This window comes from Panulirus ornatus, chromosome 58 (genome assembly GCF_036320965.1).
Source record: "Panulirus ornatus isolate Po-2019 chromosome 58, ASM3632096v1, whole genome shotgun sequence".
NCBI lineage: Eukaryota > Metazoa > Arthropoda > Malacostraca > Decapoda > Palinuridae > Panulirus > Panulirus ornatus.
Genome location: NC_092281.1, coordinates 5,217,039 through 5,231,180, shown reverse-complemented (window position 1 = coordinate 5,231,180; position 14,142 = coordinate 5,217,039). Strand labels below are relative to the sequence as shown.

At 39.9% G+C, this 14,142-nt stretch overlaps 1 protein-coding gene across 1 annotated transcript in view; it reads left to right on the top strand.

The window, feature by feature from the left end:
- LOC139766864 (uncharacterized) overlaps positions 1 to 14,142 on the top strand; it is a 113,508-nt gene that overhangs the window by 46,704 nt on the left and 52,662 nt on the right. The window contains exons 7-9 of the mRNA XM_071695859.1: positions 2,940 to 3,070; positions 10,244 to 10,439; positions 13,152 to 13,282. Coding sequence (XP_071551960.1) covers positions 2,940 to 3,070; positions 10,244 to 10,439; positions 13,152 to 13,282 — 458 coding nt within the window. The remainder of the gene's footprint in view (positions 1 to 2,939; positions 3,071 to 10,243; positions 10,440 to 13,151; positions 13,283 to 14,142) is intronic.

Below are 14,142 nucleotides of genomic sequence, written 5' to 3'. Positions count from 1 at the left end.
TCCTTGCTCCCTCCACCTCCGACACATATATCCTCTTGGTCAATCTTTCCTCACTCATCCTCTCCATGTGCCCAAACCACTTCAAAACACCCTCTTCTGCTCTCTCAACCACGCTCTTTTTATTTCCACACATCTCTCTTACCCTTACGTTACTCACTCGATCAAACCACCTCACACCACACATTGTCCTCAAACATCTCATTACCAGCACATCCATCCTCCTGCGCACAACTCTATCCATAGCCCACGCCTCGCAACCATACAACATTGTTGGAACCACTATTCCTTCAAACATACCCATTTTTGCTTTCCGAGATAATGTTCTCAACTTCCACACATTCTTCAAGGCCCCCAGAATTTTCGCCCCCTCCCCCACCCTATGATCCACTTCTGCTTCCATGGTTCCATCCGCTGCCAGATCCACTCCCAGATATCTAAAACACTTCACTTCCTCCAGTTTTTCTCCATTCAAACTCACCTCCCAATTGACTTGACCCTCAACCCTACTGTACCTAATAACCTTGCTCTTATTCACATTTACCCTTAACTTTCTTCTTCCACACACTTTACCAAACTCAGTCACCAGCTTCTGCAGTTTCTCACATGAATCAGCCACCAGCGCTGTATCATCAGCGAACAACAACTGACTCACTTCCCAAGCTCTCTCATCCCAACAGACTTCATACTTGCCCCTCTTTCCAAAACTCTTGCATTTACCTCCCTAACAACCCCATCCATAAACAAATTAAACAACCATGGAGACATCACACACCCCTGCCGCAAACCTACATTCACTGAGAACCAATCACTTTCCTCTCTTCCTACACATACAGATGCCTTACATCCTCGATAAAAACTTTTCACTGCTTCTAACAACTTTCCTCCCACACCATATATTCTTAATACCTTCCACAGAGCATCTCTATCAACTCTATCATATGCCTTCTCCAGATCCATAAATGCTACATACAAATCCATTTGCTTTTCTAAGTATTTCTCACATACATTCTTCAAAGCAAACACCTGATCCACACATCCTCTACCACTTCTGAAACCACACTGCTCTTCCCCAATCTGATGCTCTGTACATGCCTTCACCCTCTCAATCAATACCCTCCCATATAATTTACCAGGAATACTCAACAAACTTATACCTCTGTAATTTGAGCACTCACTCTTATCCCCTTTGCCTTTGTACAATGGCACTATGCACGCATTCCGCCAATCCTCAGGCACCTCACCATGAGTCATACATACATTAAATAACCTTACCAACCAGTCAACAATATAGTCACCCCCTTTTTTAATAAATTCCACTGCAATACCATCCAAACCTGCTGCCTTGCCGGCTTTCATCTTCCGCAAAGCTTTCACTACCTCTTCTCTGTTTACCAAAACATTTTCCCTAACCCTCTCACTTTGCACACCACCTCGACCAAAACACCCTATATCTGCCACTCTATCATCAAACACATTCAACAAACCTTCAAAATACTCACTCCATCTCCTTCTCACATCACCACTAATTGTTATCACCTCCCCATTTGCGCCCTTCACTGAAGTTCCCATTTGCTCCCTTGTCTTACGCACTTTATTTACCTCCTTCCAGAACATCTTTTTATTCTCCCTAAAATTTAATGATACTCTCTCACCCCAACTCTCATTTGCCCTTTTTTTTCACCTCTTGCACCTTTCTCTTGACCTCCTGTCTCTTTCTTTTATACATCTCCCACTCAATTGCATTTTTTCCCTGCAAAAATCGTCCAAATGCCTCTCTCTTCTCTTTCACTAATACTCTTATTCTTCATCCCACCACTCACTACCCTTTCTAATCAACCCACCTCCCACTCTTCTCATGCCACAAGCATCTTTTGCGCAATCCATCACTGATTCCCTAAATACATCCCATTCCTCCCCCACTCCCCTTGCTTCCATTGTTCTCACCTTTTTCCATTCTGTACTCAGTCTCTCCTGGTACTTCCTCACACAGGTCTCCTTCTCAAGCTCACTTACTCTCACCACCCTCTTCACCCCAACATTCACTCTTCTTTTCTGAAAACCCATACAAATCTTCACCTTTGCCTCCACAAGATAATGATCAGACATCCCTCCAGTTGCACCTCTCAGCACATTAACATCCAAAAGTCTCTTTTTCGCGTGCCTGTCAATTAACACGTAATCCAATAACGCTCTCTGGCCATCTCTCCTACTTACATAAGTATACTTATATATATCTCGCTTTTCAAACCAGGTATTCCCAATCATCAGTCCTTTTTCAGCACATAAATCTACAAGCTCTTCACCATTTCCATTTACAACACTGAACACCCCATGTATACCAATTATTCCCTCAACTGCCACATTACTCACCTTTGCATTCAAATCACCCATCACTATAACCCGGTCTCGTGCATCAAAACCACTAACACACTCATTCAGCTGCTCCCAAAACACTTGCCTCTCTTGATCTTTCTTCTCATGCCCAGGTGCATATGCACCAATAATCACCCACCAGGAAAGGAACCTGGATGTTTTGGCTCTGAGTGAAACGAAGCTCAAGGGTAAAGGGGAAGAGTGGTTTGGGAATGTCTATGGAGTAAAGTCAGGGGTTAGTGAGAGGACAAGAGTAAGGGAAGGAGTAGCAATACTCCTGAAACACGAGTTGTGGGAGTGTGTGATAGAGTGTAAGAAAGTAAATTCTCGATTAATATGGGTAAAACTGAAAGTTGATTAACAGTGATGGGTCCACTATAACATTAGATGGACAGTTTATGTTAATGTTTTCCAGTCAAGAACTGGACAGGTTTGGAACCATGGTATCTGCAGCTTTCTGTCAATCTTGCAAAAAAATCTGATGAAATTATTATTATTGTGTTTTAGATAATGTTAAGTATCATATATAGTGAACAATTTTGCAATAGAAGATTTTGATTTTAAAGGAGTCCGTGTTGACACGCCGGATGCTGAGCACATGACTGCCCTTCATCTTGCAGCTCAGCGAGGACTGGCTGAAGTCATCACTTTGTTGTTGGAGGGTGGAGCAAAAGTTAACACTAAAATGAATGATAAGGTGACTGTTTTCAAATTTGCTGTTTTGAAATCAATTGATATTATGCTGTTTTAAATAATATTGTTTCTTCTGTTTTCAGAGCCATTCTTCCTTTCCTCTCTTTCTGTGTAGTGTAGAAGTGGATGGAACTGTGATCAATAGAAAGGGTGCTTTATCAGGGATACCACAGAGAACAGTTCTAGCTGCATCACTGCTTATAGTATTGATATATGGCATAGGAAAGGAGGTAAAATAAGCTATAGCACATTGCTCTGTAGTTGACAGCAGAGCAAGATGATAAAATTTAAGGATAGTAAAGACAAAATGCAAGCTCTGAATAAGACATTAACTCAAGAAAAATTTAATGGAATTCCCAAATGAAAGGTTTTAGCAGTTAAATCATAGGAAGATTGATAATTGAATGATTATACCTTACAAGGGACCACCAGGAAAGGATATTGCTAATGACGGCAGAGTTAAAGCCAAGGGGTAAATGTAAATGAGAAGCTAAAGTTTAGAGATCATATTGAAAAAGTCCTACCAGCAAATATAACATCTCATGGAGTAATATGGAAAATTTCCAGCTCAGTAGACTGAAGAGTGATGTGTTGTATGGTCAGCCATACAAGCTAAAATTAAGCTGAAGAAAATATCAGAAATGCATGACAAGAAATTGTGAGTTATTATGAATAAAAGGAAGGTTATGAGGTTGAGCAAGGGGACCAAACAAATATGTTTAAGTATGATAAATGGAGAGAGTCTGGAGGAAGTGGATATAGCAGCAGATGCATCATTGAGAGTTGAAATTGAAGTGAACCACAGGATGGGTGAGGGAGGCAAAGGTTCTGGCTGCACTGAAGAGTAGGTAGGAGAATTTACAATCTACAAAGATGAAGGTGGGTATGTTTGATGGTATAGAAGTCCCTACAGTGCTGCATCATTGTAAATCTTGAGCTCTAAATGCAAAACAATGGAAGAGTGGATGTAAGTACCTTTTTTGTTGTGTCCTGGGAAGGAGTTTTACACTTGTTGGGCCCCAATCTCTTGAAGATTCTTTGCTCTCGTACAGTCTTTTAATTTCTACATACTGTCAGTGCTTACCACATCCTCACATATATTCTATTCATATGCCATTCATATGCTATAAAAGTACTTTACATCTTTTTTAACAGATTTTTGCCTTATTTCAGGTCTTTTTACACTCCCTTGGCACTTGATCTTTTTCCAAAAACATTTTTAACAACTTTTGAAGCAGTATCTCATATGTATCTGCATACATCTTCAGCACATATTGAGAACTTCATCTAGACCATGAGCCATATGAGGGTCAAGACCCTTTAGTATTCTGTTTATGCTATCTTTGATTATTGCAATGATTTTTGAAATCTCCCCATTTCACATTCCATCTCATTGGAGCGAGCTGGGGCTCTAGTGTTTTTCGTTGTGAACACGTTTGATTTTGTCATGCAGTTCCTTGAATATCCTTACATCTTCCTTTGTACTTCCCATTGAATTATATAGCCTGATTAGCCGCAATTAGACTAACAATGCGCATCTGATAAATGCATGGAAAAGTTTTGGATTATCCCCTGCCTTGTCCACAATACTCCTTTCAGGGTTTCTCATTTTCTCCTTTCTTATCCTGCTATACCGATTTCTTGCTCTCTTATACCTTATGAATGCTGGCTTGTTCGAATGCCAGCTTTATCTTCCCAACGGCACATCACAAAGCCCCTTCACTTCATAGCATCTTTTATTGAACCACTCCTCCATTTTCTTCTATCTTTCGTCTGTATTTAGGGCTTATGGTGCCCAAGTTCCTACTCCTTTACTGTAAATTTCATAAAACTTTCTACCTTGGAAAACGGAAAGGTTGAGGACATGATGTAGTGCAAGGGTTGATCAATTGAAGAATTAGATAGAAGGCTGTTAACAGCTGCCACCCATGGTGGTAGCACCATCCTGACTAAGTGTTTATATAGTGCCCAGAACTATAGTAATCCCCCATTTAGGATAGCTGTCTTGTTTCCTGTCTTATCAAAATGTGACTACCTGGGTAGTCTTGCCATCATCTTACAAGCACCATACACTTACTCAGACCTCACTTATTTTCATCACATAAGTTCACTTTGTCGCTGTCTCCCGCGTTTGCGAGGTAGCGATAAAATAAATAAATAAATAAGTTCACTTGCCATCTCCTGTCTACACAGTTGCTTTTAGATATAATCATAGAAAAGTCCAACAAACCATGTGTTTTTTCTTTTCAGTATATCAACTCTCATGGTCTTGATGTGCTTTTTTTCTATTCATTATATCAACATTCGTGGTCTTGCTAGTAACCTCTCTTCTGTTGAACATCATCTGTCTAGTACCTCTCCTAATATCTTGCATCTCTCTGAGACCCAGTTGCCTAATGAGTATCAGTTGCATAATGATGTTCTCAATAGCCCCTTTTTCATATCCAGCTATAATCTCCACTCTCATTTCTGGTTCCAAAGAGGTGTCTGTGCTTATTCCATCATCACCACACCAGTTGTACACCTTGAGGACCATAAGTCCCCAAACTTTGATGTTATGTGGCTCAAGTCTGTCTTCCAACTACCACATTTTTCCTTTGCTTTGCCTGCTGCTCTCCTAATTCTACAAATTTTATCTTTCTTTGACTGTCAAAACTTCTACCATGCGATTGTGACATCCTCTCACCCACTGGCCGAGATCCTTTACTCAGGGGATTTCAGTGTTAATCATAGAGAATTGTTGAATGGATTGAAACCCTCCTGTTCTCCATTCCCAATGCTGTAGAGTAAATTATCTCCCACCCCAGCCACATTCCTGACCACTGTGACCACTTTCCTCGTATTCTGGATCTTTTTTCACCTCTAATATTTTGTGCTTTAACTATACAGTCTCCCACCCAATTGGTTCTTCTGATCACACTCTCATAAATGTATCTGATTTAATGGCACCTCCCCCTTAGTAGCTTCTTCTAAACATAGATATTGGCACTTCAACAAAGCTGAGTGGAATACCTTTTGAAATTTCTGAACTGACTTTCCTCGGTTGAATTACTGTCTAATGGAGCGATGATTGTCTCTGCCAGATGCATAGCTGAGGTTATTGACACTGGAATGGAAGCATTTTACCCCCTCTTCCTTCAAGACAGCCTCTTTCAGTCTATGGTTCAACTGATCCTATTCTGAGGCCATTCAGACAAAGGATCAGGCACATCAGGCTTGGAAAAACTCTCCTTCCTGCGACTTTCATATAGCATTTATTATTGCCCATAATCAATGCAAGTTCGTTATCTGTGAAACAAAATATTCCTCTATTCATAGAGAGTGCAATAACCTCTCTTCTTCATTCACTGATGGGTATGTCTGATCTTTAGCTTACGGCATCTCTAACAGCTTCTGTTGCTCTACCTTTCCATCTCTTTTCTCTTGTAGCGGTACTGTAGATGCTTTTCCTATAGACAGAGCAACTTTCTTTAGGTCCCATTTCTCCTCTAACTCAACCTTGGATGACTCTATCATTCTTTCTTCCCTTGATGCTCATCATATTAATCCTATGCCCCTTCCCATAAACTCTTTTCAAACTGTCATCAAAGCACTTCTCTCTCTGGACTCAAGTAAGACTTATGGTCCTGATGGTGTCCATCCCCATGTACTGAGAGTGTGCATCTGTGCTTGCTCATCTGTTCTGTTTTTGTTTAAAAACCAGAACCTTTCCTTCGACTTGGAAGCATATGTTGATACATCCCATCCCTAAAAAGAGTGACCATTCTAACCTCTCAAACTATTGTCCTGTTGCTTTGACATCTACCATATCAAAGTCTTTGAGTCCCTTCTCAGACATCTTGAATCTCAGTCTTCTTTCTGATCCCCAGTATGGCTTCTATAAGGCAAGATCCATTTGTGATATTCTTTCCTATCTTTCCAAAGTCTGGTCATCAACCTGGAAAGATTTTAGGGACTCCAGTGTAGTTGCCCTTAACATATCCAAAAATTTTGATGGTGTGGCATCATGGTCTCATATATAAGCTCCCTTCGTTTGACTTTGCTCCCTCTCTCTGTTCCCTCATATCTCGGCCTTTCTGTCGAATCTATCTCCATGGTTGTTGATGGATCAGCTTCTGCTTTCTGTGTCAACAGCATTATCCCTTAGGGTTCTGCCCTGTCTCCCACATTATCTTTTACTTTTTATCAACAATTTCACCTCTTTTACAGATAACCAATGTGCTCATACAATGATGACTCAGTGCTGCATTCATGTGAACAAAGGGTCTCATCAGGGAGTCCTGAGCCTGAGTGACTCCACTTGTCACCTTCCTTAGACTTCAGATGGTTCTATAGAAATGTTTTTGCTCTCCCCATTTGATAAACCAACCTTTAAGTTCTGAGTTTAGTGCATTTTAGCAGATAAGGGAAGAGACTTGAGATGCTTAACCAAGCAGTTGTTGGACACACTATGTTAGTTGCAGTATGTGTTGGCAGAGCACTTAAACCAGGTTAGGGAATTCCATACCTTTATTTTTTATAAATATTCTTTTAATTGGACTTACTAGAAATGGATTTTAAGCATGTCCTCAACAGTTATCAAGTCCTAGGAATGGGGTTAGGCAGATATTATTTAAGAAATTAAATGGATTTGACATGAATATAAGATACTTATCAGTTTTTTGAAGACAATTTCTCAACCAAACTGTCACTGAACCAGCAATATATGTTAATATATGCACCACCAAGTCACATTTATTCCCATGTGCAACAGAAATAATAAAACCAACAACAAGCTGCAAGAGCTGCATGGCTGGCATAAAAGTGAACTCAGTAAGCTACCTCTCTTGGACTTTGGATATGTTTATTTATGTAACACACACACACACACACACACACACACACACACACACACACACACACACACACACACACACACACACACACACACACACACACACACACACACACACACACACACACACACACACACACACACACACACACACACACACACACACACACACACACACACACACACACACACACACACACACACACACACACACACACACACACACACACACACACACACACACACACACACACACACACACACACACACACACACACACACACACACACACACACACACACACACACACACACACACACACACACACACACACACACACACACACACACACACACACACACACACACACACACACACACACACACACACACACACACACACACACACACACACACACACACACACACACACACACACACACACACACACACACACACACACACACACACACACACACACACACACACACACACACACACACACACACACACACACACACACACACACACACACACACACACACACACACACACACACACACACACACACACACACACACACACACACACACACACACACACACACACACACACACACACACACACACACACACACACACACACACACACACACACACACACACACACACACACACACACACACACACACACACACACACACACACACACACACACACACACACACACACACACACACACACACACACACACACACACACACACACACACACACACACACACACACACACACACACACACACACACACACACACACACACACACACACACACACACACACACACACACACACACACACACACACACACACACACACACACACACACACACACACACACACACACACACACACACACACACACACACACACACACACACACACACACACACACACACACACACACACACACACACACACACACACACACACACACACACACACACACACACACACACACACACACACACACACACACACACACACACACACACACACACACACACACACACACACACACACACACACACACACACACACACACACACACACACACACACACACACACACACACACACACACACACACACACACACACACACACACACACACACACACACACACACACACACACACACACACACACACACACACACACACACACACACACACACACACACACACACACACACACACACACACACACACACACACACACACACACACACACACACACACACACACACACACACACACACACACACACACACACACACACACACACACACACACACACACACACACACACACACACACACACACACACACACACACACACACACACACACACACACACACACACACACACACACACACACACACACACACACACACACACACACACACACACACACACACACACACACACACACACACACACACACACACACGATATTATGGCATTGATAAGGCATGCTGTCATTTGTCTCATAATATTTCATTATATATCAGTGCAAATGCACTATCATATAGAGTAGCAGATGTTGCATGCGTCTGTATTGTATGTAAGGATGTAATGGTGCCCATAGTTCAATGATATTATGGTCGAAATATGATGAAAATATACAAAATCTAGATCACAAAGATGCTGTGTCATTCTCAGTCCCACATCCATATGGCAGCACAGTTGTTTATTGATGGTTGATTAGATTTCTAAGGACTATAGTCCACTGTGAAAGTGGAAACATTTTTGGTAGAAAAAAATTGATTACCATGGATAATGACAAGAGATAAATCAACCATAGTCAGTTAGCAAGATGGAAGTGTTAAAATGGTTCTTTCTCTTTTTCTCTTATCAGTATCTCCATTACCACTTCATGAAATAAATGAGGTACATTGTCTTATCAAATGGACTTGCAAATCATTTCAGAAGTGGTCTATCACATTACTTTCATCTAAAGTCACCTGCACCTTTTGTGGGGAGTGTTTCTAGATAGGCAGAGGGGATGAATCCTCATAGATACACCTCATTTTATTGGATATAATTGTTTTGAACCCTCACCAAGCATGTGCTCCCTCTCAGATGCACACAGGGTTTTTCTTATGGTAGAGAAAATGTATATCATCTTTTAGTACTTCCAATTTTGGTATCTTAAAGAAAGGAAGATATTTAACCACTTGTGATTTTTTTGGACCCAAACTACACCATCTTTGCTTTTCCAGTGATTATATAACAGATATTTTACTTAATTAATGTGTGATTTTTTTATTTTTATATATCCTCAGAGCTCCCCTCTACACATAGCAGCTTCAAGAGGTTATACTGATATTGTGGAGACTTTGCTTGACCGTGGTGCAAAGATTGATTCTTTGGACAGCTCTGACCGCACTGCACTTATTGTGGCTGTTTCACGCTCAAACTACAAGGTTGTACAGCTGCTTCTCAATAGAGGTGCTAAGGTCAACATAGAGGAGATTCATGGTACTTAAATTTGTTTCTGCAACTGCTAAGTAAAAGATTTTTAACTTTTTGTATGAGATATTGATTTTAGATACAAATTACTAATATGAATTATTGTTCAGTGTATTCATTATTACATTCTCTCAGTTGGAATTGATTGCAAATTACATGCTAATCTGTTTTACAGATTTGTACTAAGATAGAATTTTATTGCTTCTCAATATTCATTTAACTTATTGCCCTTGCCTCCTCTTTCTGCTTCACATGAACATTGCAAACATTTATATAAAAGTGATAATATAGGTGTAAGCTCATATGATTCTTTTCTGTGTCAAACATCTTTCTGCCCAAACACCTGCCTTTTACCAATATGGGAATAAGTCATTTGGGAAGGAAACCAATATAGTGGTCACATTCCAAAATAACAGGGTACTTAGTTCTCACTAGTCATGTACTGAGTTGATTGGGATCTTCTACCTATGTCACTGATTGCCTTCAGTGACAATGGTTTCAATGTATCTTTTGAGGTTTTAACTGCAGCTCATAAGTATATTCATAGTACAGACACATCACTTTTGAGAAACATACCTCTGCAAGAATCAAACATGGTTGCTATGTATTTTTAGTGAATGTTAGAAAGTAACAAGAAAAGAATTATGTGATTCACAAGGACTACTTTTTATTGCATTATTTCCTTAAGTACAAGTTAAACCTTTGAGGTATATGAAGAAATCATTTATAGCTTCAGTCAATGAAAGCTCACTAGCTTTGAAAATCTTGCAGTCAGCATAGGTTTCAGAAGCTACACAGGTGCCTTAAGGTTTTATGTTTCTCAGGATGTATAAGTTTATCATAGCTTCATCCTAAGGTGTACAGCAGCATTTTGCTTTTTATTCTGATGATGGAAATGATTTTTTTACCTCAGAAAAAGTTTTTTTTTGTATTGCATGGATTCTTTCTTGTTAGTAAATCTTAAGAAGTTTTGAAGCATTTTGAACAGGACCCTGTAGTTCTGGTAGCCTTGCATGGTCCAGGTTTGAATCATTTGTCAGCCTGCTGAATTTGGCAGCACAGTAATTACTTATTTGTGCTGTATGGAGAGGGAGTTTTATACTCTCTAATATCATACAGCCCCTTGAACTTATGTATGCTCTCTGCATTAGCCATATCCTCATTCAATTTGTTCCAGTCTTCCATCTCTCTTATGTTACAAAAGTATTTCTTTACATCCTTATTTTTAATTTTTTTGCTTAAGTTTAAAGGTGTTTGTATGAGAGGAAGACCATATGAGACATGGGGAAATAAAGTGGAAGAGTACTAGGGGAAGAGAAATGATGAAAGAATACATGGAATAGTGTATGCGGTGAAGGTATGTAAGGAGAGGTATAAGTGGAGACTCTTTTGTCATAGTGACTCCCCTGATGGAAGTTCCTGGAGGGAACAGGCATTAGAGTTGTAGATAGATAGACTATTGGGACAGTGACAAGCCAGAAATGACAATGATATTGTCAGGAGATTTCAGAATTTAGTTTTGTTCAATGGGAAAATTATGAATTGGAATCTGGATGTAATTATAGGGTCAAAAAAGAGAACAGTGCAGTCACTCATGAAAGAAAGAAAGCAGTTTAACAGACTAATTAGTATATGCAATAACAGACTAATTTGTATATGCAATGTCTATAATCTAACTCAGATTATATGTACACCAACAAGAAATGATAATTGACCTGATTTTTACAAATAATGAATTTTTAATTACAGACAGCTGTAATTACAGTCAGAATATCTCTGACCATAATATGATAGGAGTGTTCAGGGAGGTATATTACCAGTGCTACCCACCTGGGTATTGGAAGGGTTAGTGATGGCTGCGTAGTGAGTCAGCACTTCAGTAGATATCCAGTTGCACTCCTCTAACCCAGGTAGTTGTCCATTCTTTGTCTCACCCTAACTGGCATTTTGTCCACAAACATACAATCTCACATTGTCACACATGACACTTGACAAAACTTAACTCACACAGCTCATTCTTCGTAACTCCAGATTTTCCTGTGGTGACTATGCATTAGGTAGAAGTAGTCAGAAGGAACGTTAGGTTGGAGCCTCTTCAAACAATGCGCGAGAGTTATACCTCCAACAGTTACCTGTAAAGAGTGAGGCACCAAAGAGGAAGAAGCTGCACTGGAGTTCATTAGTTATGGAGACTGTTGCTGTGGCCATCCCTTTGAGGGAGTTCCATGTAACTCCACATCACATGATGTTCATTGAATCACTGCTAAATGTATAATGTATAGACCGTAAAACTTGCTCCGCATAACTTCCTGTATTATGTAGAAAAACTTCAGTCATGCGCCCTATCTCAAACATAGAACTATCGAGCCCTAACCTGATCTTATGCTTTTTTTCTAATTAATTAACTTGTTGCTATTATGACCCCAATTATGTAATTCCCAACTGTGTATTTTCGTTTGAATGGCTGCTTGAATTCAATAGCCTGTCCTCTGTTCTTAACGCTACCTTGCTAACACAGGAAATGGCGAATAGTATGAATGAAAAAAAAACATGAATATTTACACTCATATGTGCATACATGAACACATACACACACACACACACACACACACACACACACACACACACACACACACACACACACACACGCACACACACAAGTATGTTTATGCATGAGTGCATACATAGACACAGTTTTAAAGATGTGCTTTGTTTGACCAGGATACACTCCATTGTGTGAGGCAGTGTGGCATAAGGATATCAAGCTTGTACAGATGCTACTTGCAGCAGGAGCTAAAGTTACCCAGTCACACTACCTACTTCACTATGCAGTTCTTCACAGACACTATCAGGTAAACACAGTTAGTATGAAAAGAATGTTAGTAGTCTATATCATCATGTTTTAATATGATTCTCATATATATGATATCGTAGGTGTTATTATATCATCACATTTTTATATGATTCTCATGTATATGATATCTTAGGTGTTACTAGGCTCCACTTGAAAGAAGTTACACTGCAAATGAAAAGTCAACTTTGGTAAGTTGTATCACTGGGGAATACAGTCTTGTTAGAGAGCTTTTCACTCCAAAGGAATCTACATTTCCCTGCTTTCGGAACCTTTAAAAAGGTCCCGGGTAATGCTATGACTCTTTTAGAAAAATTGTTCATAGGTAATTAGAGTTGGATATATATATGATATCTTGCATGTGTTGTAACCTGGACTTTGTTCTTTCTCCATTCAGTTGTGTGATAGGAGCATGCCCTGCAAATGAAATGTACCTCAGTGTTTTACTCATGTTAAGAGAGATATTCAAGTTCTACATTTTATTCTTGAAACATACTGTCTTTGATAACGGCATGAATCATATCCCGTAAATGGTGGGCCTGGTCTTGAAATTCCATCATACAGTATGGGAAGAAAGTAAGAATGATGATAATGTTTTCCTCCTTTCAATGGTAAATTAGAATTCAAAAGTAACAGAAAATACACAGAAGGATATCTTTTACCATGTGTTGACCTGATCCAGTGCTAAGTGAATGCATGAAGCGAGTGTGAAAGTATATTTGATGGTTTTTGATAAGACAGGAAGACATTAATTTTTTTTTAATCTTGGTTTCTGACTGAACTTGTATTTCATACTCAGGCTCTGGACCTTTGCATGCCATTTCTCAAATTATCAGGTTAGCACAAGGAACAGAAAAAGAA